The sequence below is a fragment of the Bufo bufo genome, chromosome 1, assembly GCF_905171765.1.
Source record: "Bufo bufo chromosome 1, aBufBuf1.1, whole genome shotgun sequence".
Classification (NCBI taxonomy): domain Eukaryota; kingdom Metazoa; phylum Chordata; class Amphibia; order Anura; family Bufonidae; genus Bufo; species Bufo bufo.
The window spans coordinates 712,010,994-712,038,954 of NC_053389.1; the positions used below are offsets into that span (position 1 = coordinate 712,010,994).

Below are 27,961 nucleotides of genomic sequence, written 5' to 3' on the forward strand. Positions count from 1 at the left end.
CGGTGTAGAGGCTGGACAAAAAGATGAGTCTGGCTGCTGCAGGACAGACTGAAGGGGAAAGAGTTTAGTGAGGGGAATACCGATTAGTAATGAGTTACAGTAGTCAAGACGAGAATGAATCAAAGCAACAACAAGAGTTTTGGATGTTTTCACGATAAGTAAAGGGGGAGTTCTTGAGATGTTCTTGATGTGAAGACATGGGGAAGAAAGGAAATAGCTGAGTCAAACATAACCCCAAGACAGCAAGCATGCTGCCCAGAAGTTATGATAGTACCACAGACCGAAATTGAAATATCAGGTTTAGATAGGTTAGTAGATGGGGGAAAGATACGTTTTTGAGAGATTCAGTTTCAGGTAGAGAGAAGACATGATGTTAGACACAGTCACTGGTGTTTTGTAGTAGTGCTGGAGTATATCATGGCAAGAGATATATAGCTGGGTTCAGGGTTATACATAGAAATCGAGGGGCCCCATAGCGAATCTAGGAACCGGGCCCCCCACCCAAATATAAAGTACAATTAATGTACTAGTGTATGCGCATTTATATATATATATATATAGGCATGGGGGAGGAGGTTTGCTGTATGGCTCTAATAGCAGCAAGCCTCCTACAGACACAGAATGTCCCCCATAGACAAATGTGTGTATGTGTGTGTGTGTGTGTATATATATATATATATATATATATATACAGTACAGACCAAAAGTTTGGACACACCTTCTCTTTCAAAGAGATTTCTTTATTTTCATGTCTATGAAGGCATCAAAACTATGAATTAACACATGTGGAATTATATACATAACAAACAAGTGTGAAACTACTGAAAATATGTCATATTCTAGGTTCTTCAAAGTAGCCACCTTTTGCTTTGATTACTGCTTTGCACACTCTTGGCATTCTCTCGATGAGCTTCAAGAGGTAGTCCCCTGAAATGGTTTTCACTTCACAGGTGTGCCCTGTCAGGTTTAATAAGTGGGATTTCTTGCCTGATAAATGGGGTTGGGACCATCAGTTGCGTTGAGGAGAAGTCAGGTGGATACACAGCTGATAGTCCTACTGAATAGACTGTTAGAATTTGTATTATGGCAAGAAAAAAGCAGCTAAGTAAAGAAAAACGAGTGGTCATCATTACTTTAAGAAATGAAGGTCAGTCAGTCAGCCGAAAAATTGGGAAAACTTTGAAAGTAAGGGCTATTTGACCATGAAGGAGAGTGATGGGGTGCTGCGCCAGATGACCTGGCCTCCACACTCACCGGACCTGAACCCAATCGAGATGGTTTGGGGTGAGCTGGACCGCAGAGTGAAGGCAAAAGGGCCAACAAGTGCTAAGCATCTCTGGGAACTCCTTCAAGACTGTTGGAAGACCATTTCAGGGGACTACCTCTTGAAGCTCATCAAGAGAATGCCAAGAGTGTGCAAAGCAGTAATCAAAGCAAAAGGTGGCTACTTTGAAGAACCTAGAATATGACATATTTTCAGTTGTTTCACACTTGTTTGTTATGTATATAATGTGTTAATTCATAGTATTGATGCCTTCATAGTCATGAAAATAAAGAAAACTCTTTGAATGAGAAGGTGTGTCCAAACTTTTGGTCTGTACTGTATATATATATATATATATATATATATATAATAAAATAAAAAAAAATATATATACACACACTGTATATAAGTATACTGTATATATGTGTATATATACCGTATGTGTATATATATATATATATATATATATACATATATACAACAGACAGAGGGCATGGTTCACAGCTCCCTCCCCTAAGGCATTGCGGCACAGTGTGTGTAAATGACTGAGTGATAAGAGTCAGTCACACACAGAATGTGATCAAAATTGCTGCAGTAGACCTCCAGCCTTTGCTACTCACTGAGTTCTATTATTTTAAAATAAAATACATAGCGCTAGAAATAACGGATGAAAAATATAAAACTGAATCAAGTAGGAACTTGGCCGCCCTTTTAAGGATCTGTGCCCAGTGGTTAGGCTGCTCTTATTCTTAGTGGTTAGGGCTTGCCTGGTATCCACAGTATAGGGCGACAAGATGGATATATTGCACCCGTCCCCGTTATTTTTTGCAGCATCTTGGACATCATTTGGGAAGAATCACTTCGTTCCTCAGGACAACGACTGCACCTTGGAACCAATCAACAATGTGGTAGGACTAATGATGTTTTGAGTGCCGCTGTGCACTATAGTTCCTACTAATTTTCTTAAAGTTCCTTGTATTATTTGTATCATATGACAAGAAAAACGGTAGAACTAAAGATGTTTTGAGTGCCGCCCGTGCACTCTAGTTCCTACTTGATTCAGTTTTATATTTTCATCCGTTATTTCTAGGGCTATTTATTTTATTGTAACGTAATAAAAGTTATGTTTTATAAATACAAATGGATTACCCCTTTTGTGTAACAATATGCATATTCTGGTGATCTATTAGTTGGCATCTCATTATCTTTAAGTATTTTGTTTTATCTTTACTCCCTGATTCCGTCAACGTGGTGGTCACATAGGCAGACATGTATATATAGAAACTTCTCTTGGCACCTGCTTCACATTCCTGCAGTGGCGCTGGCAACCAGGAACGGGTCTTTTCTTTGGCACCCCTCGTTGTACAAACTTCACAGTAGTTTTGTACAGATGTGTGCCCCCTCACAGTAGTTATGCCCAAGTTGTCCCCTCTTAAAAGTAGTTATGCCCACATTGTGCCCCCCTCACAGTTGTTATGCCCTCTCTGTGCCCCTTTCACAGTTGCAATGCCCTCTTTGTGCCCCCTTCACAGTAATAATCCCCATTGTGCCCCCTTATCAGCAATAATCCCCATTGTGCCCCCTTCATAGTAATAATCCCCATTGTGCCTCCTCCATAGTAATAATCCACATTGTAACCCCTCCATAGTAGAAATCCCCATTGTGCCCCCTTCACAGTAATAATGCCCACTATGCCCCCTTCACAGTAATAATGCCCTCTGTGTCCCCTTCATTGTAGTAATGCCCTCTAGCTCTGTGCCCCCTCCATAGTAATAAAGTCCTCTGTGCCCCCTCCATAGTAATAAAAAACAAACACAGTAACTACTCACCTTGTCCCGTTCCTGAAGCTCACAGTCCTCTCTTCCCTGCAGGCACAGATCGCTCTGCAGCACTGTGTGGGCAGAGCTTATGCAGATTTCCGGGCTGCAGGCCCCGCCCACACAGGCCGGCAGCGCGATCTGTGCCTGCAGGCTGAATGGTGGAGCGGGGAGAAGTCTTACTGCTTCACCATTCTGTGCGCCGCCGGCCTGAAGGAGGCGAGGAGCACGGGGAGCTGAGCGGTGAGTGACAGGACCGCAGCTCCCAGCGCTCCAGCAATGAGCGCTTCCATCTGTATTGATGGAAGCTCTCATTACTTCTGGCACCCCCCTGAGAGCCGGCACCCGGGGCGGACCGACCCCCCCCCCACTTAGTACGCCACTGATGCTCCCTTTCTCTGCTGCTGTGTAAATCGGCTTGTAAGCCGTAAGACTAGAACATGAGGGGGTGGGGCCATATAGCCCTGTCGGGCCCCCCAACCTTACGAGCCCCATAGCGATTGCGTGGTCTGCCGTCATTGGCGGTATGCCAGTGGCTGGGCGTCATCCCCATGGAGATCGTACTGAAAACCAAATCTACTGATGGTCTGTCCGATAGGGGCTGTGTAAGGCTTCTTTCACACTAGCGTTCGGAGCTGGTCCGTCAGAACGGATCCGTCTGCATTATAACTTAGAAAAATTTCTAAGTGTGAAAGTAGCCTGAGCGGATCCATCCAGACTTTACATTGAAAGTCAATGGGGGACGGATCCGCTTGAAGATTGAGCCATACTGTGTCATCTTCAAGCGGATCCGTCCCCATTGACTTCCATTATAAGTCTGGACAGATCCGCTCGCCTCCGCACGGCCAGGCGGACACCCGAACGCTGCAAGCAGCGTTCAGGTGTCTGCTCACTGAGCGGAGCGGAGGCTGAACGCTGGCAGACGGATGCATTCTGAGCGGATCCGCCTCCACTGAGAATGCATTAGGGCCGGACGGCTGCGTTCGGTGCCGCTTGTGAGCCCCTTCAAACGGAGCTCACGAGCGGACACCTGAACGCAGGTGTGAAAGTAGCCTAAAGAGAAAAGAGGAGAAGACAAGCCCTATAAGCTGTTTATTTCCTTTCTTATGACATTTCTATAGTCTTACTTATAGTCAGAACTATTATTTTATAGACTTTAGAAACAATGGACACCGGAAAACCATTCCTCCATGCCTTCCTCATAGACCTTGAGGGTTGTATCCGGACCCTACGCTACTTTGCTGGATGGGCTGACAAAATACAGGGAAGGACAATCCCGGTGGGTAAGTTCTTGTTTTTGATTTATGACTTCTATATGCTGAGGCATTGCTATAATGCATATACGACAAGGGCTGTCCTAATATTCAGTGTATTTGTGTGATATACAATTAACATTTTATTATAATCCCTGCTGACACCACTCCTGACGCCTGATGCACTCACCCTTATTTTCTTGGAAAACCTGGATTTTTGGGAGCCAGAATTTTATAAATTACAGTCAGTCTTGTTTCTACACCAAGGAACTTATGGACGTTATCAGAGGGGGTAACTCCCTTGGGTCTCCCCCTATGAGCAAATGTGCATAGGCCAAAAGAATGCCTCTTTCTGTGGCCATTTATAGCCACCACATAATCCTACATTTTTTGGAGTTTCTGAAGCCACGTCCACTGTTTCTGTTTAACAAAGTGTAGGCAACCGCTTTAATAATGGACAGGACCTTATTTATTTATTATACTCACTTATATAGCACTACTATATTCTGCAGCACTTTACAGACATTACCATCACTCGCTGTCCCCAATGGGGCTCACAATGTAAGGTCCCTATCAGTATGTCTTTGGAGTGCGGGAGGAAACCAGAGTACCTGGAAGTAACGCACACAAACACAGGGAGAACATACAAACTCCATGCAGATGTTGTCCTTGGTCAGAGTCGAACCTAGGACCCCAGCGCTGCAAGGCACCAGTGCTAACCACTGCACCACTATGCTGCCCATCACCTCTATGGATTTCCAGTAAATCTTACCGTTATAGTGTCCAAGTGCAATACACACACATGTCTACATCCAACATGGTATCACTGAAACAGGGAGGCCGACTGTAATGTATACTTGATTACTTTAGGTCAGTTTTGAGATACCTGCAAAGAACGTATGCCTTGTGCAGTTCCTTATTCAAAGTCTTTCCAGTGCAGGGTTAGTGAGAGTGGTTGATAATATATTTGAATATTATCCCAACAAGTGGAAAAACATTTCCAGTATTACTGGTTCTTTTAATATCTTTGCTATACTTGTCAGTGGAGAACTGATAATATAATGATACACCGTAAATGGTTTATAATTATGCATGAGCGAATCAACTTCGTATGAAACATCCTAAGTCGATTCGCATAAAACTTCGTTAGAATACTGTATGGAGCGGGCGCTCTGTACAGTATTAGAATGCATTGGCTCCTATGGAACTGAACTGAACCAGAGTTCGGGAAATTAATTTCTGAAGTTATTACCCGAAGTCTCTCGAGAATTCGCAAAGTAATAACTTCGGCTTATAGGAGCCAATACATTCTTATACTGTACGGGGCACTCGCTTCGTAGAGTATTCTAACAAAGTTGTATGCAAATCGACTTCGGATGTTTCATCTGAAGTCGATTCGCTCATCCCTATTTACAATCATTCTTCTCACCATATTATCATTGCAGAATGTATCCATATTATCGTTGGAGATGATTATCATCACATAAAAACACTGTTGTCACTTGTTACATAGTAACAGTATATTCAGGTCCTTCTTCCTACGGCTCCCGTGATGGTAGGAACACTCCATCTAGCTGTAGAAAACTGAACTACAGGCCGTGTAAAAAAAAAAAGTGCACTTCATGAACATACAGATGCAGCCGAACTTAACTTGATAATTAACGCGTTAAGTAAAAAAAGGCACAAAAAGGTTAACTAACTCTTTCAATGTATTTCAATGGCTTTTGTCACAAGATGGCACCAGATAACACTGTGCCATGTGTTATCAGAGTCAATTTTAGCTTGGCTACATCTGTAAGCATTCCCAAGCTGACTTTAATAGCTCATAAAATATCATTATGTTCTTCTAGATGAAAGTTACCTCTGCTTTACCGTCCATGAGCCTATTGGTGTTTGTGGAGCCATCACACCGGTGAGTATCCACTGCATAATGCCTAAATCGTTTCTGGAAACATAGGCTCTCATAGTAAGAAATCAGGCCATTGTATCCATATTTCAACGCATATAATCCTTACAGTGGAACTTTCCCCTGCTGATGCTGATTTGGAAGATGGCCCCAGCTCTGTGCTGTGGAAACACTTTGGTGGCCAAGCCAGCTGAACAGACGCCACTCACATCCCTCTTTGTGGGGTCGCTAATTAAAGAGGTAGGCCAATATGTCTGTATTTGTCAATGTAAGCTCTGTACAAGACGACATTACATCCCTGCAGCATGACAGTGGCAGAATACGTTAGCATAGCCCCTTTCACTACCTGTGTACACCTGTGTACATAGAACAGTTTCATCTGAATGTAAATGTTATGGTTGGCCAACTTTCTGCGATATGTTTTGGCAATGCAGTTAGATGTAAATGGAATTTACACCTTTTTTTGCAGGCTGGGTTTCCTCCTGGTGTAGTTAATATTGTGCCCGGTTATGGCCCCACGGCTGGGTCTGCCATATCTCACCACCCTGACATTGACAAAGTTGCGTTCACTGGCTCTACAGAAGTAAGTTGTGGGAATTATAAAGCTACGACTGAACTAATGTGTACAATGTACTATGAATCAACATGTTCTAACCTAATGAAAAGTACAAATGTAGGGCAAAAGTCAACATATTTCAGTTTTACTTTATTTGAGTCAGAGGGTTTTTTCAGGTGAATTAAAAAAAAGAAAAGAAAGAAAAAGACTAGAAAATGTTAAAAATAAAATAGAAGTATTACTCCTCCTCTATCCTGCCTTTGCCATCCTATTACTGCTCCAGTCCCTCTCTTCTTAAAGGGTTTTTCCGGGATTTATAAAGGCTGTGTACACCTTTGGCAGCAAAAAAAATTTATGATTGCATTTTACTAATGTTGGGCTAAAAATATTTTTTTCCAATTGGTCTTTATTAAAAAATATTGAGCTACTCTGTCACAAAGGGTAAAAGTGGTTATCCAAAGTCTAAAACATGCCCCCCAGTGCCCGGGCCCCTCATACAGATTATACTTACCCCACCCCCTAGCATTGCGGGTGACGCTAGGGAGGATAGTTCCCGTTGCGGCCTACTTTTGGCTGCAACCAAACACACACAACCCCGCCACCAGATGTTTTGATCCACGTGATGGGAAGAAACAGCGGCGGCCGTGCAGGGATCCAGAGCCACGCAGGTGCCGGGGAGCAGGTAAGTATAATGTATACAAGTGGCCCAGGCATTGGGGGGGATCTTTTACACTTCGGATAATGCCTTTAACCACCTGACTGTTATCCCTGAGTCCAGACCAAAATGACAGCATTATGCTGATAGGTCCTCTTTAAAAGTTTTTTGGTATTGATGGCCTGTCCTCAGGATAGGTCATCAATATCAGATTGGCGGGGGTCTGACTGCTGGCACCTCCTGTTTGAAGAGGCGCTGCAGAGAGTGCTGTTGCCTCTTCCTAGGCCGGTGACGTCACGTTCATCAGTCACATGGGCTAGGTGCAGCTCAGGCCCATTTAAGTGAATAAGCCTGAGCTGCAATACCAGGCACAGCCATTATCCAATGGATGGTGCTGTGCTTGGTAAGCTGTGAAGAGGCCATGGTGCTCAGAGGAGCACTGCAGCCTCCTCCAACAGCTGATTGGCCGGGGTGCTGGGTGTAGGACCCTCGCTAATCTGATATTGATGACCTGTCCTTTGGGTGGAAAACGGTCAGTTCATAGTCCTGGATAATAAAAATGATGGCTGTCTTTTGCAATGCTACAGCACCATCTAGGGCTTGAAACAGAATAGTAAATGTAATAAATAAAAGTGGTATTGACTACTAAACTGTGTCCTTATTTGTGGTCGTCTGTATCCAGGTTGGAAAACTGATCAAAGAAGCAGCGTCTGCAAGTAATCTGAAGCGTGTAACTCTAGAACTCGGGGGGAAAAACCCCTGCATTGTCTTTGCTGATGCTGATTGTGAGTTGTAATGAATTGTGAATCTATTTTATGTCTTGCTTTTTCCATTTTATAACCCCATATCCTCTTGTAACGATTTCACTCTCTCATTGGTTTTACAGGGATGTTCAACCTGCCTCTCTCCAGCTGTTGTAAAACTACAACTCCCACCATGCCCTGCTGTAGGTTGATAGCTGTAGGCTGTCCGGGAATTCTGGGAGTTGTAGTTTTGCAATAGCTGGAGGGCTGCAGGTTGGGCATCCCTGATTTAACAGAACATATGTATCTTCAGTGCTGGAAATGAACACAAAATTATGAAATTGCTTAATTATTCTCACTGTGTACCCCATTTCCCTAAAGCTGCACAGTCCTATGATCTGAAATGAATCTTCACTCTTAATATATATATTTTGCTACATCTAATAGAGAAATCAACTCGCTGTGAGTTGACTGAAATTTCTAAATGCACTAATAAGGGTCGTGCATATACCTTTTTGCCGCACATCATATTTCTTAAACCCTAAGGCATCTGCTTCTCTAATTTACTTACACACTAATGAACTTATACAATTTTATACACTGTGGCACATTTACTAATACTGTCTGAATTTTGGACAGTGTAGTCTTGAACTAGAGTTTAAAAATGTGCTTATGCTGGATGATAAATGTTGTCAATCTTTACACTATTTAGTCTAAAATTGATATCACCTATTAGTTCACGGCAGAATTTTGGCGCACATTGTTGCCCCTTTTCCAGATAAGCTACACCTCCAAACAAAAGTGTCTAAAACCCTTAATAAACATTGTTCAAGGCACGTACCTCAGTTTTTTTAGTGCAAATGATGCCAGAATTCTGAGTCATTCTAATTACTAAATCCCCAGATACTAAATTTCTCCGATTTTTTATAAAGATAATGCAACTGTGTTAAAAATCCCAATTTTCTTTTTGGCAGTGGAACTGGCTGTAGAATGTGCTCATCAAGGTGCCTTCTTTAATCAAGGCCAGTGTTGCACAGCAGCCTCCCGAGTCTTTGTAGAGGAATCTGTGTATCCAGAATTTGTCAGGAGGAGTGTGGATTATGCAAAGAGACGGCTTCTTGGGGATCCTCTTGACCCTAAAACGGAACAGGGTCCACAGGTACAAGCATGAAGCAATGGTCTACCTAATTAGTAGTTTGTGTCCTGATACAGATTATTGACAATTTTACTGTTGGCTTTGTGCCATAATGGATCTAGATGTGAGTTTAAAAATGTGCAATACATTATATTGGAACTGATAGTGTCCAAAATATAGATAGTTTTAGACAGAGATGGATTGATAAATAGCGATAGCTAGATAGATAGATAAGGTTAGATAGATAGATAGATAGATAAGGTTAGATAGATAGATAGATAAGGTTAGATAGATAGATAGATAAGGTTAGATAGATAGATAAGGTTAGATAGATAGATAAGGTTAGATAGATAGATAAGGTTAGATAGATAGATAAGGTTAGATAGATAGATAGATAAGGTTAGTTAGATAGATAGATAAGGTTAGATAGATAGATAAGGTTAGATAGATAGATAAGGTTAGATAGATAGATAAGGTTAGATAGATAGATAAGGTTGGTTAGATAGATAAGGTTAGATAGATAGATAAGGTTAGATAGATAGATAAGGTTAGATAGATAGATAAGGTTAGATAGATAGATAAGGATAGATAGATAAGGTTAGATAGATAGATAAGGTTAGATAGATAGATAAGGTTAGATAGATAGATAAGGTTAGATAGATAGATAAGGTTAGATAGATAGATAAGGTTAGATAGATAGATAAGGTTAGATAGATAGATAAGGTTAGATAGATAGATAAGGTTAGATAGATAGATAAGGTTAGATAGATAGATAAGGTTAGATAGATAGATAAGGTTAGATAGATAGATAAGGTTAGATAGATAAGGATAGATAAGGATAGATAGATAAGGATAGATAAGGATAGATAGATAAGGATAGATAAGGATAGATAGATAAGGATAGATAAGGATAGATAGATAGAGTACAGACCAAAAGTTTGGACACACCTTGTCAAAGAGTTTTCTTTATTTTCATGACTATGAAAATTGTAGATTCACACTGAAGGCATCAAAACTATGAATTAACACATGTGGAATTGTATACATAACAAACAAGTGTGAAACAACTGAAAATATGTCATATTCTAGGTTCTTCAAAGTAGCCACCTTTTGCTTTGATTACTGCTTTGCACACTCTTGGCATTCTCTTGATGAGCTTCAAGAGGTAGTCCCCTGAAATGGTTTTCACTTCACAGGTGTGCCCTGTCAGGTTTAATAAGTGGGATTTCTTGCCTTATAAATGGGGTTGGGACCATCAGTTGCGTTGAGGAGAAGTCAGGTGGATACACAGCTGATAGTCCTTCTGAATAGACTGTTAGAATTTGTATTATGGCAAGAAAAAAGCAGCTAAGTAAAGAAAAACGAGTGGCCATCATTACTTTAAGAAATGAAGTTCAGTCAGTCAGCCGAAAAATTGGGAAAACTTTGAAAGTAAGGGCTATTTGACCATGAAGGAGAGTGATGGGGTGCTGCGCCAGATGACCTGGCCTCCACAGTCACCGGACCTGAACCCGGTTTGGGGTGAGCTGGACCGCAGAGTGAAGGCAAAAGGGCTAACAAGTGCTAAGCATCTCTGGGAACTCCTTCAAGACTGTTGGAAGACCATTTCAGGGGACTACCTCTTGAAGCTCATCAAGAGAATGCCAAGAGTGTGCAAAGCAATAATCAAAGCAAAAGGTGGCTACTTTGAAGAACCTAGAATATGACATATTTTCAGTTGTTTCACACTTGTTTGTGATGTATAAAATTCCACATGTGTTAATTCATAGTTTTGATGCCTTCATAGTCATGAAAATAAAGAAAACTCTTTGAATGACAAGGTGTGTCCAAACTTTTGGTCTGTACTGTAGATAGATAGATTAAAGGACCCTTTACATGTGGGATGGATGGATAGATAGATAGAGCGATAGATAGATAGATAGATAACATAGATAGATAAATAGATAGATAAATAATGATGAGCAGGCGATTGCCAGGAAGAAAGGCTTCCTTCCCAACAATCGCCTGCTGTGTCGTCTCGTGTACAGGGACTTTAGGATAGATAGATAAAGATACATTAGGTTAATAGATAGATAGATAGATAGATAGATAGATAGATAGATAGATATAGATTGACCACATCTGTCTCTATAATTCTCAGGTTGATGAAGAGCAGTTCAACAAGGTGTTGGAATATATACAGAGTGGAAAGGATCAAGGTGCAAAATTAGAGTGTGGTGGCTCTGCGGTTGGAGAACGAGGATTTTTTATTAAGCCCACTGTGTTCTCTGAAGTAACCGATGACATGAGGATAGCAAAAGAAGAGGTAATTTAGTCTAATGGTTATCTGAGATAATGAAGATGGCCATAGTTGGTGGTCAAACAATTGATGAGATGCATGCACAAATTATTCCAAAAATAGGAGGCTGGCTGACCCGTCTACCACTCTGCTTCTTATTTCCAGAGAACCAGGGTATGGCCACAAGTAGCAGGTCCACCGCTGATTTTTTGCAGTGGAAAATCCACAGTGGATCTGATGGAGATCTGAGGCAGGAAAGTCCACACCAAATGCTGCGGTTTGCAATAGATTTCACTCTCTGTAAGGCCTCATGCACACGACCGTTCCATTTTTTGTGGTCCGCAAATTGCAGATACGCAAAACACGAAAGCCGCCCATGTGCTTCCCGCAATGTAGAAATGCCTATTCTTGTCTGCAAAATGGACAAGAATAGGACATGTTATATTTTTTTTGCGGGGCCACGGAACGGAGCAACGGATGCGGACAGCACACGGAGTGCGGTCGCATCTTTTGCGGCCCCATTGAAGTGAATGGGTCCGCACCAGAGACGCAAAAACTGTGGCTCGGATGCGGACCAGAACAACGGTTGTGTGCATGAGGCCTAATGCAAATGTTGAAATCCTCAACAGATACCTGAACCATAGATTGACATGCTGTACATTTAAAATACACAATGCACATCAAGTTATGTGTGGATACTGCTGTGAGGCAGAATTTTCTCCATGTAATTCTGCAGCAGAAACTCTGCAGATCTGTCCAAACTAGTGTGCACCAAATAGTGCGGATTTTAATGTGGAAACAGTGAAGATCTGACGCAGGTTTCACCTTCTGCATTGCAAAGGATGAAATGTGCAGCATATATCCGCGACATGAAACTGACATGCTGCGGACTTAAATTCTGTACCGCATATCAGATCACACTCTACGCAGCATGTGGATGAGACTTTCTAAAATCTCATTTACTTCGCTGCAACTGTGCATCACAAGCATATCCACAGCGGCAAGTCTGCAGCATTTATGCCACGTGGGACCATGCCCATAAGGTGTTTTATTCCTACAGTAGAAAGCTATAAATTACAGGTTATTGCTAGGATATGCAAATCACCCTATTTATTAATAGCAAAGTTAGAACTCTTGGCCATCTGGGGAAGTCAAATAAACTCGGAGCAAAATGCCCCTACCCCATCCCCAAATGTATTCTTTAGAACATTTGGTTGCTAAGAATACAATGCCCAGCAACTAGAGTCATTAAGTAGGATTATTAGAAAACACATCTATAGTATGTAGTCATTCTCAGTTCAAGGCAGATATGCCACTAAAATGGAAGTAAAAGATATGCAAGGAGAGTTTGGCAAGAATTAAAGGGGATGTCAAGGAGGAGTTCAATATTGATGGCCTAGCCTCAGGATAGTTTCGGTCTCAGATGGACCTTTCTCAACGGTCAAATTTGTATCTGTAAGGCATGTGGAGTGATCGGCAGGGTGCTGAGGAAGGTCCATCTGAGACCGAAACGTCTGGTCATCTTTCTTTATTTAGATTTTGGTGAAAATTGGGCAACTGGATTATGAAAATAATATATAAATAATAAATCTCCTCTTAAATGCAAAACCAAATGATCTGAGTGCCTCATTCTCTACTACATGTAACGTGGCTAATTTAGCCTTTTGTTGGCACCAGAACTCTCAGAGTGCGGTTCTCCATTTCTCTTAAACTATCCTCAGGATAGGTCATCAATATCGGATTGGTGTAGGTCGGCACCACCGCCGTTCAGTTGTTTGAAGGGACTCCTAACAGTATAATGACTGTGCTTGATATTGCAGCCCAGGCCCATCCACTTGACTGATGAATGTGACGTCACTGGCCTAGGAAGAGGCTGTGGAGCTCATTGATTGTGGCAGCCTTGTCAAACAACTGATCAGTGAGGGTGTCAGGAATCAGACTCCAACTGATCAGATTCCTGAGGATAAGTCATCAGTATTGAGCTCCCAGAAAACCCCTTTGAACCATGCCTTCCTTTAACACTTATTGCCATACTTAAAGGGTCACAAACTTTTCCAAAAACTTTTGATATGTCATAGAGACATATCAAAAGTTTAAATTAGTGGGGGTCTGATTGCTATGACCCCAATGAAGGAGGAGAGAGAAGTGTGTGCATAAAGTGCTCTCTCTCTACTGAGGACAGACTTCTATGGATACCGTCTCGTGCAGCAAGGAGAAAGACAGAGTGAGCCCGAGAGACCTCTCCCTCATTCTAGGGATAGGTGGAGGTCTCAGTGCTGTGACCTCCACTGATCTAAACTTTTGATAAGATATATGACATATCAAAAGTTTTTGGAAAAGTTAGTGACCCTTTAATGTATAAATGAAACTGGAGAATACTCCAATGAATTATCATACTTCCTGGAATAAAGAATAGCTAGAGGTCACAAAATCCCAAATGAATTGCATCATTTATTGACCCTACAAATCAAAGTAAATGATTAGCAGATCATAAATACAAGTAGTAATAGCAGGTCACCTGTCTGATTATGGAACCTGCAGCCACTTCCACACTGTCAGCATTTTGCTTCAGTACTTGCAAACCACAACCACCAGGAGAGGCCCAGATCTTTCCATTACATGTTCTCTGTAGTTTCCACTCCTGGTTTTGGCTTACAAATACTGATGTAAAACACTGATCGGATACTGACCGCGTAAAAGTGGCCTTGGAGGACAGTCAGCCCAAGGGCCGTATTACACCAACACATTATCTGTCAGATTTTCTGACCAATAATTGGTCAGATGGCCGTTTACACATACAGATCTTTTGTTATACCCACCAAAGTCTGATTGGGCAGATATTGGGCAGATAATCTGTTGGTGTAATACACTGCGTGCAGAATTATTAGGCAAATGAGTATTTTGACCACATCATCCTCTTTATGCATGTTGTCTTACTCCAAGCTGTATAGGCTCGAAAGCCTACTACCAATTAAGCATATTAGGTGATGTGCATCTCTGTAATGAGAAGGGGTGTGGTCTAATGACATCAACACCCTATATTAGGTGTGCATAATTATTAGGCAACTTCCTTTCCTTTGGCAAAATGGGTCAAAAGAAGGACTTGACAGGCTCAGAAAAGTCAAAAATAGTGAGATATCTTGCAGAGGGATGCAGCACTCTTAAAATTGCAAAGCTTCTGAAGCGTGATCATCGAACAATCAAGCGTTTCATTCAAAATAGTCAACAGGGTCGCAAGAAGCGTGTGGAAAAACCAAGGCGCAAAATAACTGCCCATGAACTGAGAAAAGTCAAGCGTGCAGCTGCCAAGATGCCACTTGCCACCAGTTTGGCCATATTTCAGAGCTGCAACATCACTGGAGTGCCCAAAAGCACAAGGTGTGCAATACTCAGAGACATGGCCAAGGTAAGAAAGGCTGAAAGACGACCACCACTGAACAAGACACACAAGCTGAAACGTCAAGACTGGGCCAAGAAATTTCTCAAGACTGATTTTTCTAAGGTTTTATGGACTGATGAAATGAGAGTGAGTCTTGATGGGCCAGATGGATGGGCCCGTGGCTGGATTGGTAAAGGGCAGAGAGCTCCAGTCCGACTCAGACGCCAGCAAGGTGGAGGTGGAGTACTGGTTTGGGCTGGTATCATCAAAGATGAGCTTGTGGGGCCTTTTCAGGTTGAGGATGGAGTCAAGCTCAACTCCCAGTCCTACTGCCAGTTTCTGGAAGACACCTTCTTCAAGCAGTGATACAGGAAGAAGTCTGCATCCTTCAAGAAAAACATGATTTTCATGCAGGACAATGCTCCATCACACGCGTCCAAGTACTCCACAGCGTGGCTGGCAAGAAAGGGTATAAAAGAAGAAAATCTAATGACATGGCCTCCTTGTTCACCTGATCTGAACCCCATTGAGAACCTGTGGTCCATCATCAAATGTGAGATTTACAAGGAGGGAAAACAGTACACCTCTCTGAACAGTGTCTGGGAGGCTGTGGTTGCTGCTGCACGCAATGTTGATGGTGAACAGATCAAAACACTGACAGAATCCATGGATGGCAGGCTTTTGAGTGTCCTTGCAAAGAAAGGTGGCTATATTGGTCACTGATTTGTTTTTGTTTTGTTTTTGAATGTCAAAAATGTATATTTGTGAATGTTGAGAAGTTATATTGGTTTCACTGGTAAAAATAAATAATTGAAATGGGTATATATTTGTTTTTTGTTAAGTTGCCTAATAATTATGCACAGTAATAGTCACCTGTACACACAGATATCCCCCTAAAATAGCTAAAACTAAAAACAAACTAAAAACTACTTCCAAAAATATTCAGCTTTGATATTAATGAGTTTTTTGGGTTCATTGAGAACATGGTTGTTGTTCAATAATAAAATTAATCCTCAAAAATACAACTTGCCTAATAATTCTGCACTCCCTGTACAGCCACAACTCTCTACATTGTGACTTAAAGCCATCTGATAGATTATGTCTGTTTACTGCAGATTTTTGGACCTGTTCTATCCATTCTTAAATTCAAGAGCATAGAGGAAGTGATAAAGAGAGCAAACAGCACAGACTATGGACTGACCGCTGCAGTGTTCACAGAAAGCCTGGACAAGGCGCTCAGCATCTCCTCCGCCCTGCAGTCTGGAACAGTATGGTGTGTATTTGCAAATTTGGAGCATAGCATATTTGGGAATATATATATAAATATATGTACAGTCAGGTCCATAAATATTGGGACTTCGACACAATTCTAACATTTTTGGCTCTATACACCACCACAATGGATTTGAAATGAAACGAACAAGATGTGCTTTAACTGCAGACTGTCAGCTTTAATTTGAGGGTATTTACATCCAAATCAGGTGAACGGTGTAGGAATTACAACAGTTTGCATATGTGCCTCCCACTTGTTAAGGGACCCAAAGTAATGGGACAATTGGCTTCTCAGATGTTCCATGGCCAGGTGTGTGTTATTCCCTCATTATCCCAATTACAATGAGCAGATAAAAGGTCCAGAGTTCATTTCAAGTGTACTATTTGAATTTGGAATCTGTTGCTGTCAACTCTCAAGATGAGATCCAAAGAGCTGTCACTATCAGTGAAACAAGCCATCATTAGGCTGAAAAAAAACAAAACAAACCCATCAGAGAAATACCAAAAACATTAGGCGTGGCCAAAACAACTGTTTGGAACATTCTTAAAAAGAAGGAACGCACCAGTGAGCTCAGCAACACCAAAAGACCCAGAAGACCACGGAAAACAACTGGGGTGGATGACCAAATAATTCTTTCCCTGGTGAAGAAAACACCCTTCACAACAGTTGGCCAGATCAAGAACACTCTCCAGGAGGTAGGTGTATGTGTGTCAAAGTCAACAATCAAGAGAAGACTTCACCAGAGTGAATACAGAGGGTTCACCACAAGATGTAAATCATTGGTGAGCCTCAAAAACAGGAAGGCCAGATTAGAGTTTGCCAAACAACATGGAATAACATCCTATGGACAGATGAGACCAAGATCAACTTGTACCAGAGTGATGGGAAGAGAAGAGTATGGAGAAGGAAAGGAACTGCTCATGATCCTAACCATACCACCTCATCAGTGAAGCATGGTGGTGGTAGTGTCATGGCGTGGGCATGTATAGCTGCCAATGGAACTGGTTCTCTTGTATTTATTGATGATGTGACTGCTGACAAAAGCAGCAGGATGAATTCTGGAGTGTTTCGGGCAATATTATCTGCTCATATTCAGCCAAATGCTTCAGAACTCATTGGAGGGCTCTTCACACTGCAGAAGGACAGTGACCCAAAGCATACTGCAAAAGCAACCAAAGAGTTTTTTAAGGGAAAGAAGTGGAATGTCATGCAATGGCCAAGTCAATCACCTGACCTGAATCCGATTGAGCATGCATTTCACTTGCTGAAGACAAAACTGAAGGGAAAATGCCCCAAGAACAAGCAGGAACTGAAGACAGTTGCAGTAGAGACCTGGCAGAACATCACCAGGGATAAAACCCAGCGTCTGGTGATGTCTATGCGTTCCAGACTTCAGGCTGTAATTGACTGCAAAGGATTTGCAACCAAGTATTAAAAAGTGAAAGTTTGATTTATGATTATTATTCTGTCCCATTACTTTTGGTCCCTTAACAAGTGGGAGGCACATATGCAAACTGTTGTAATTCCTACACCGTTCACCTGATTTGGATGTAAATACCCTCAAATTAAAGCTGACAGTCTGCAGTTAAAGCACATCTTGTTCGTTTCATTTCAAATGCATTGTGGAGGTGTATAGAGCCAAAAATGTTAGAATTGTGTTGATGTTCCAATATTTATGACCCTGACTGTATATCATGATCCCTCAAGATACAATGGCCTCAGGATAAAATATTTTCAACATACAATGGCTTTTTCTGGGCAATTGTAATCTGAAACTAGACTCAACATACAATGCCTCAGACTCAGATCCAACCAATTATTGGTTGTCTAGTAGCTCCTCTGCGGCACTAAATGTCCTGTACTGCCCCTTTTCTGTGCCAGGATTAGCTGCTCCTTTGGACACCAGTTGATCAGTGACACCATTTTATTTTTTGGGTACATCCATGTACTATGCAAGACCCTGAAGAAGCTGCTTCCCTCACCACAGAAGTCATTTACAGCTTTCAGGATCTATTCCTGTCTGTTTTACTAAAGGACTTGGTTTATGTGTCTTGTTTATCTGCTTATTTTACTTCATTTTTCCTTATTCTGGGATGTCATTTTTTAGCATTGGAACCAATTACTGGTTTTCCAGAGAGTTATGGACTCAGGTTACAATGGTCGTCCCAGAACCAATTACCATTGTAACTTCAGAGATCCCTGTATATGGCTCCTTTTGTAAACACTTTTACAATAATTACAATATTGGTGAGGGAGCTCACCGGAATATAGCTTAGCCTGCTATACCACCTAGCTGTTGTATTGTAATGTTTAATAAATGGCCGGCTTTATATCAAAAGTATTTCTCCATTTATTTTTCTAATTCCTTTAAAAATTATATATAATGTACATGAAATAATATACCATACATAAACCGCACAAATCCCTATGTATTTAATAAAAAACCTTAAGACAATAAAAAATAGCCTTAGAATAATAAAAAAAATGTACATATAATCACTAACGTAACATAATATATAGTCACGGAGCTCACGCACTATTTTGAAATATTTGTGTTCCACAGCATTATTAGGAGAGTCAGCAAGTTATCCTGTTGTTATTAACTTGCTGAAATGTAGCGTTATTAATTATTTTAGCACAGTCTTGTTATAGCTGCATTATATATTGTCCAGTTGTAATTATGTAATCTTGTGGTTGCTATTTAGTAGCTTAGTTCTATATATATATCATGCAGTTATAATTGTGTAGTCTTATAGTTGCTACTTAGTAGCTCAGTTCCATAGATAACGTAATTGCATTCATATCGAGTGAGATACGATGTTGTCTGCTTACCCGAGTTCTGATGTGTTAGCTGATATGTCTAATAGCGGTTAATACATACGTGTTTTTTCTCATATGTATCCATCTACTTCTCAGACCGCTTGTTCCCACGCTCTGTACGCGCGCTGGTGCCAGCACCTATTTCCTAGCGCATGCGCGTTAGAGGCTTTGAGACGCTGACTGTGCTCCGTAGCTGCATGAATTGCTTCTTAATACAAGTTCTTGCGCTCTGTGCATATTGCTGTGTTTCTCTATTCTCCAAACGTGTTTTGAAACCTACAGGGTTTCTTCTTCAGTGGTCAAGAGTACTCCTTGACTTTCAATGTATTTAGTGTCGGATCCATTTTTCTCTGTTTTGATTTCACAAAACTGCATCCTAACAGAAGGGATGCATCCTGATGTGCAAAATCAAAACAGATCCGTTTAATCCGGGTACTGTATTGAGATCCTCTGCCGGATCTCAATACCGGAATTAACAACGCAAGTGTGAAAGTAGCCTTAGGGGTTAAGTAGTAGATTTAGATAAGTGTACTTTTACATACTAAGATATCTTTATGAAAAATCTTACTGGTGGGTATATCCTCACATAGGGTAATGTGAATGTGGTCTAAATAAACCATTATAGTCTTTAAAGCTGCCATGGTTAGCTGGGTGAATGAACCATTATACAGTGTAAACTTACCTTACAACTTGTTTTTCAGGATTAATTGTTACAATGCTCTTCATGCACAGACCCCATTTGGAGGCTTCAAGATGTCAGGAAACGGCAGAGAACTGTAAGTTAAGAAATATAATTGCCATTAAGTAGAAGACAAGCAGAAATTGGTAGTGAACGTGTCATATGATAAAGCCATTCTGTGTCGTTACGGGGAGGTTAAACCATGGCAGAAAGCGGGGCAAATATCAAAGTCATTAAGAGTAAAACACTTAAAGAAGGACTTTGCTCTTCTATGAACATTTGGCTGGCAATGCCTTCGCCTCACCCATCCATGTCTTATATAAATGCACTGTAACTATACCTGCATTTCAGACTAGGGGCTACAACAAATGAATGTCCCAATTTTGGATATATTTAATCTAATCTCTGTAATCATCTACATTTTACAAAGTATATGACACTTGTGGATCTGCCGTGTTCATATAAACATCATATATGGGTTATAATAAAATAAAAAAATATATTTTGAGTGTTCTAATTTAACATCTTTATTTTTCTTTAAAGGGAACCTGTCACCGGGATTTTGTGTATAGAGCTGAGGACATGGGTTGCTAGATGGCCGCTAGCACATCCGCAATACTCAGTCCCCATAGCTCTGTGTGCTTTTATTGTGTAAAAAAAAGATTTGATCCATATGCAATTTACCCTGAGATGAGTCCTGTCCCTGAGATGAGTCCAGCACCGCCCCGCATCCTCAGAATCTCCTCCTTGCTCCCCGACGTCAGAAAGCTAGAGCGAGCTAGCGCATGCGCAGTGTCATCATAGTGTTCCTTCCCTGTGCTGGCATCAGCCTCAGGGAAGGAACTGCGCATGCGCTAGCTCGTGCATTGCGAGATTACGGCGCTCTAGCTTTCTGACGTCGGGGAGCAAGGAGGAGATTCTGAGGATGCAGGGCGGTGCTGGACTCCTTCACGCTGGACTCATCTCCGGGACAGGACACATTTCAGGTTAATTTGCATATGTATCAAATCGTTCTTTTTACACAATAAAAGCACACAGAGCTATGGGGACTGGGAATTGCGGATGTGCTAGCGGCCATCTAGCAACCCATGTCCTCAGCTCTATACACAAAATCCCGGTGACAGGTTCCCTTTAAGTCCATCATTTGGTACATGCAGACCAGTCATCGATGGTTAGGAAGATGCTAAGGTTGCAGTAACATATTGACCTAATGGGGCTCTAAGGTTTCTCTGAAAGATATGAGGGGTCTGCAGGACCATGATGGTTTAGCTGACCTTGATACAGATTTCATATCACAACCCAGGAGATGCAAGCTACACATCATTAAGCTCATATTTGGAGTTTCTGGCAATGTTGTAAAGTCAGCAATACTGAAGTGTTGGTTCATGATTGATGACTTGTTCTTTCTTGTGGATGCCCATGTAGATATCAATAGTTCTGCTACCCTTCCTAACAATTATTTTCCTTGTAGTGGTGAATATGCTCTGGCGGAGTACACAGAAGTTAAAACTGTGACAATCAAATTATCATCAAAGTCACTGTGAAGAAAGCAGGTTAAAAGTGATGTTGAGATGGTACATTATTCTGCTGCAGAAGGACACACAAATATAAAGGAATTCACTGAAAAGGAGGAATATTTTATCATGAAACATTCCAGAAATGTCTTCACCAATCTGACTCCTGGCTACGGACATATATTAATCCTTGTGATTCAGCAGAGGATACAGCCGTGTCTCATACACCCTGCTTCTTCTATATTGCATTTTTTAAAATATGCGGTCAGAACCCATGACATCTGAGTATGTCACCAGGACATGGACAACCCAGCTTTAGGAAAATATGGAGTGGAGTTCATTTAACTTCAAGCCCAACTTACCTGTTACTTCCTTACTAAACTCATGCCATACCTTAACAGTGATTTGGATAAAATATTTGAAATTTGGCAGATCTAGATGTTTTTGGCAAAGAAATTTAGAAAAGGAAGCAAGCAGATATTGTATTTGTGTTAAATAGCCTCTCACTAGAAGTTTCCATAACTCCCAATCACTTCACAGGAGAGTGACCACTTCTGTTTGATGGCTATGACTTTTGTTTTGGAATCAGTGGTGGTCCCATAACCAAGCAGATCCCCCATGAATGCCCCCTGGAAATTCCCTTTCTTCCTGAAAAATATCTGTCACCAGTTTTATGCTTCTCTGAGGGCAGTATACAGTAAACTAGTAATATATCTTATTGAAAGACTGGGTCACTTGTTCTGCCCCAGTTGCTTTCCATGTTGAGCAGCACCAGAGCGAGCCGAGCACTAGAATCCACTCAATGTAGTGTACTAGCTCAAGAGTCCTGATATTCATGAGCTGCTAGCTCTCATCTGCTGATTGACAGCTTTCTCCCCATACATAGTGTAGGAGGAAAGCTGTCAACCAGTTGCGGAAGGGCAGGGACAGCCACAGCTCATGAACATCGGGACTCCATCACTCAGGTCACATTCGAACTTCTTACCAAGGATTTTAAGAAAATGACTGGGTCAAAAAAAGTTACAGAATGGCATACAAGATTATCCCTTTCACCAGAATGAAATGGCCAGCTTAGAGGGTTTACAGACACATCTTATTGGGCTAGTAGACATCATTTTACAATTAGCTTTATTATGGCTTAAAGAGGACCTTTCACTTTTTTTTGAGATGGCTGCATTTCTCAGTGGGCATCTCCTTCTCCCTGGCTGCGGAGTGGTCCAATGGCAGCGGACCGCATCACAGCCAGGGAGAAGGCGAACAGTTTTTTTCTCAATGGGTGTGACGCTGTCCGCTCGATTGGACTGCGCCACAGCCATGGAGAAGGAGACGCCACCTGAGAAACGCAGCTATCTCTTCCTCCCTGTACAGATGCTCGGCATTAACATATTAGGCGCCAAAACTTCGGGGATCACAGTGGGGCAGATGAGGGGTCTTTCAAAAAAAGAAAAATTTCAGCAGCATCAGCGGAGGGTACTCTCCATGTAAAGGTGCTCAGTTAAAAAAAAAAAAGAAACTGTGAAAGGTCCTCTTTAAAGCAACAAAGTGGCAGTGGAACGGCGAGGAGTGTGAAAAACATAGGTCGCAGAGGTGGCATCTGCTTTTGTACAGTCTGTATATAATTCCGGGTTTCCATACTTATGTTGTTTCATTGTTTTTATTTATGTGGCTATTTACAATTTATATAGCTCTGACAGAAGACTTGGTGGTGGTTTTAAACAAAGATATTCATAAAGAAAACGAATGTATAGTGTGGGGATTCGCTCTGGTAGTTGGGATAAGCAGGTGCAGTACAGACGCAAAGTACAAGTTCGTAATTCAAATGTCCATGTTTATTCACACATAAGGTCAAACAAAAAACACTTTTTGCAGGGTTGGTGTTTGTTCACACCGAGTAGAAAGTTCATGCATAACAAAAAACATCACCTTGTCGGCGGTTCTGCCTCCAGCAGTCTAAATGCAGGCTTTAGGTGGCCTGCTCTCAAAACACACAGGGCGTTCTCTGCTGCTGAGCCCAGCTGCCTTTTTAAGGATAGCCAGGTGCTGTCAAAACCCGGCCTGGAACGTGGGGAGTAGTCACCCACCCAGCACTTTGACTACTCCCAATAAGAGCCGTCCCGGATCAGCTTTGTACAGCCATACTAAATAGCAAAAGTGTCAATCAGCATTAGCTGCCGCTGACACATGAAAATACCAGCTCTTACTTCACCGAGGCCAGGAACCTCGGTGACACATACCTACCATCAATGATGACCCCTTGTACCTTGCTACAATAGTAAAAGAAACATATATGTCAATATAAAGATAGATCAGAATCAGGTCCTATCAGGAAATGTATAGAAAGGGGCATATTATGACCTAAATATATGTAGATGCTATACAGTTATGGGAAATGTGCTATGTATAATTCCAGCCTTACGGTTCTGCTACCACCATTACTTTATAATATATTAATATAATACAAATACCCCACAGTGACTGCGCTGCTGATTTCATGTGCAGGTGAATTCTATATCAATCATGCTTTTGAGAGTTGCATTTTGAGAAATGTAGATAGGATGACCTTTTGCCAACCTGCTTTTTAACATACTCTACACCACCTACCACAGTATTTACACCTTGGTCTTTTGGCCAACAGCTATTCCTCCCAACATCACCCACCCCTACCCCTGCCCCTGGCTATGCACAAGCAAGTTTAGCTCACCAAAGCGTACATGTGTTCTCAATGGGGAGAGAGGAATAAGCCATTGCTAGTCGCTTCTGGGACCAGATTACCTCCTCTGAGAATAAATCATACACACATTAGATGGACATCCGGTACTGCTGAAATCGTCAGGTTTGGCCGACATTCATCTAATGTGTATAATCGCTGCTAGTCATACCCTCCAGATCATACTTGCAATAGTAATAGTAGTTCCCATAGTTCCAGTCCCCCGCAATACCTATGATGCTGGCATCATATTAGTGTCTATAGTGCCAGCCTCATAGTTAAGCACAACACACTTAGGCTAGGTTCACATCTGCATCTGAGGCTCTGTTAGGAGCCTTCATTGCAATTGCCAGAAAAATATCACAGCATGTTGGACTATTAGTTAAGGGTAAAATTACGGATACTATCATCGAACCCAACAGATCACACTATAGTCAGTGGGGTCTGTTGGTTGACACTGGTATCCGTAATTATTTTAGTTTTTCTATTCCTATAATGCAGGGATGGCCAACCTGAGGCTCTCCAGATGTTGCAAAACTACAACTCCCAGTATTCCCAGACCGCCTACAGCTATCAGCCTACAGCAGGGCATGATGGGAATTGTAGTTTTACAACAGCTGGAGAGCCACAGGTTGGCCAGCCCTGCTATAATGGAACAGGAAGACTGAAACTAAAGCACAGATGTGACCCTAGCCTTGCCTGTTCCACATTTTCAAACTGTTGCCAATGCGATCAGCCAAGACATTGCATATGGCCAGAATTTTTAGCAGCTGTTGCATGTAACGTCCTGTTCTGCAGTTGTAGGAGATAAGCAGAGGAGAAGGATGTTGTGCAGCAGGAAAGTTCACTATTAGTGGTGAAGTGCAGGGCCAAGCTTAGGGATGGCCAACTTACCTCTATTAATTATATGCTGAATCACATTCATAATTACAAATGCTATTTTTTAGGGAATATTGGGAACGTATAAAGAAGAGCAAATAAGCTTAAAGGGGTTGTCCAGCCACTACATGTTGATGACCTATCCTCAGTATAAGTCATCAATATCTGATCAGTGGGGTTCGACTCCCGGGACCCCCGCAGATCAGCTGTTTGAAGAGGAGGTGACACTTCTCTTTAGGAATACACTGCGCGTTGCTTCAGTGGCACAGTGTGATCAAAAGTGCTTGATGGAACAAGCTGTTGTAATTACACTGCGCCACTGCTGCAAGTGAGACGACGCGCAGTGTAATGTTCAAGAGGAAGCAGCGCTCATACCAGCTGATCAGTGGAGGTCCCAGGAGTCGGACTCCCACAAGTCAGATATTGATGACCTATCCTGAGAATAGCTCATCAGTATGTGGAGGCTGCACAACCCCTTTAAGCTTTGGCTTTGTTCCTTGTTTTTCTTACAACCTGACAGTATGACTCCAGCCTAAGAGCGCACCATATGGCCAGCAGATATGTATATAATCCATCAGCAATATTGTTAAGTAGCTACAAATGTTGCTGTTAATGTGTACATTCTGGGTACAGAATATTTTATATTGTGATAAGATAGGCTGTATTCTGCTTTTTTTCTATGAGCTAGTAAAATATAAAGATGATATATTTATGGAATAGAATTCAACTAATCAACTATGTTTTTGTATTTTCTTAGTGCAAAATAAATACTTTACAAGTTTTCATCTATTGCGTTTGATGTTTTCATTGCATCATCACTGGAATCAAGGCTCAAATTAGAGATAAAGCGTTTGGCGGAATGGCGGGTATACAGTATGTACAGATGCAGCCAAGCTAAACTTGATGGTTAACGCATTAGGTAAAGAATGGCAAGAAAAAGATAACTAACTTTTGAATGGATTTCAATGGCTTTTGTCACAAGATAACACTGTGCCATGTGTTATGAGAGTCAAGTTTAGCTTGGCTACATCTGTAGGTACGGAGTATAGTATATACAGTATACCGTGCATTCGGAAAGTCTTCAGAGTCAGACCTTTTTACTTTTTTACCATTTTGTTATGTTGCAGCCTTGTGCTAAAATAAAAAATAAATTCAAGTTTTTCCCCATCAATCTGCACTCAACACCCTATAATGGAAAAGGGAAAACTTAATGTTAAAAATCTTTGCTAATTTATTGAAAAGGAAAAACTAAAATCTGGACGCACGCATAAACATTGACATAAGTATTCAGACCCCTTACCCAGTACTTATTTGAAGCACCTTTGGCAGTGATTACAGCCTCCAGTCTTCTTGGGTATGATGTTACAAGGTTTGTACATCTGGATTTGGGAATCTTCTGCCATTCTTTTCTGCAGATCCTCTCAAACTCTATCAGTTTGGATGGGGACCGTCGGTGGACAGCCGTTTTCAGGTCTCTTCATAGATGTTCGATTGGGTTCAAGTCAGGGCTCTGTCTGGGCCACTCAAGGACATTCACAGAGTTGTACCTAAGCCTCTCCTGTGCTGTCTTGGCTGTGTGATTAGTGTCACGGTCTTGTTGGAAGTTGAACCTTCAGCCCAATCTGAGGTCCAGGGAACTTTGGATCAGGTTTTTATTCTGAATATTTCTCTACTTTGCCCCATTCAGCTTCCTATGAACACTGACCAGTCCACCTGTTCTAGACACTGAAAAAGTGATTATTGGGTTTTTGGTCATCTATCTTACCAAGCTCCTTCTGCCCAGGTCATTTTGGTGGGTCGACTTTTTCAATTTAAGAACTATGGAGGTCACTGTGATCTTGGGAACTTTAAGTGCAGCAGAACTTTTCTGTACCCTTCTCCAGTTCTGTGCCTCCACAAAATCCTTTCTCTGAGCTCTACAAGCACTTCTTTCCTCCTCATGGCTTGGTTTTTGCTCTGATATGCATTGTCAGCTGTGAGACCTTCTAGACAGGGGTGTTTCTCTCCAATCAAGGTGCAGACACATCTCACAGATGATCGAATGAAATGGGAGTCCCCCAGAGCTAAATTTCAAGTGTCATAGCAAAGAGTCTGAATACTTATGTCCATGCAAAATGTTAGTTTTCCTTGTTAATAAATTTGATAAAATTTCAAAAATCTTATTTTTACTTTGTCATTATGGGGTTCGGAGTGAAGATTAATGAGGGAAACTTGTTTTTAATTTTTTATTTTAGCACAAGGTCGCAACATAACAAAATATAAAAAAAAGTGAAAGGGTCTGAATAATTTCCAAATACACTGTATGTCTTGTTCCAATGGTATGTGTATGTAACTTTATAGAGGCATACAGCTGGACATGTCTAAGGCATACAGGCAATGGCAATTAGCAAATATGCCTAACAAATGTAATAGCCTTACCTATATGTGTCTTATAACTATAGCCTCACCGACAGGGTGTTTTCGGACTGTAAAGTCAAAGAACTTTTCAGTATACTTTAGGGGGAATTTACAGTATTAAGTCTGCCATTTCATACACCATTCTTAAAGTACAATGCATAGGAGTAACAAAGATTGTAAAGACATCTGTCCATCCAGTTCAGCCTAATTTCCTGCAAAGTTAATCCAGGGGAAGGCAGAAAAAAATCCCCTCATTTTAGGGAGAAAAATCACAACCGACCCCAATCAGGCAATCAGAATATCTCCCTGGATCAACGACCGCTCTCTAGTAGCTATAGCCTGTAATATTACACTCCAGAAATACATCCAGGCCCCTCTTGAATTCCTTTATTGTACTCACCATCACCACCTCCTCAGGCAGAGAGTTCCATAGTCTCACTGCTCTTACCGTAAAGAATCCTCTTCTATGTTTGTGTACAAACCTTCTTTCCTCCAGACGCAGAGGATGTCCCCTCGTCACAGTTATAGTCCTAGGGATCAGGGCAGTTTCTAGGGAACTTTACCAACAGGGCGAACATTCAAAAAGCGCCACCCCCAAACATCAAATAACACTGACTTAAACAATGTTGCATAGCATACACAGCACAGAAAAGGTTTTGTCTGTCCATGGGCTGTGCCTGGTATTGCAGCTTAGCTCACTTCTGCT

General features: G+C 41.5%; 1 protein-coding gene across 1 annotated transcript in view; it reads left to right on the forward strand.

Annotated features, from left to right (window-relative positions):
• ALDH1A3 (aldehyde dehydrogenase 1 family member A3) overlaps window positions 1-22,767 on the forward strand; it is a 39,348-nt gene extending 16,581 nt beyond the window's left edge. The window contains exons 4-13 of the mRNA XM_040414249.1: window positions 4,235-4,364; window positions 6,185-6,246; window positions 6,352-6,480; window positions 6,710-6,823; window positions 8,134-8,236; window positions 9,169-9,353; window positions 11,470-11,634; window positions 16,102-16,259; window positions 19,781-19,855; window positions 21,230-22,767. Coding sequence (XP_040270183.1) covers window positions 4,235-4,364; window positions 6,185-6,246; window positions 6,352-6,480; window positions 6,710-6,823; window positions 8,134-8,236; window positions 9,169-9,353; window positions 11,470-11,634; window positions 16,102-16,259; window positions 19,781-19,855; window positions 21,230-21,302 — 1,194 coding nt within the window. The 3' untranslated portion in view covers window positions 21,303-22,767. The remainder of the gene's footprint in view (window positions 1-4,234; window positions 4,365-6,184; window positions 6,247-6,351; window positions 6,481-6,709; window positions 6,824-8,133; window positions 8,237-9,168; window positions 9,354-11,469; window positions 11,635-16,101; window positions 16,260-19,780; window positions 19,856-21,229) is intronic.
• Window positions 22,768-27,961: the final 5,194 nt, after the last annotated feature.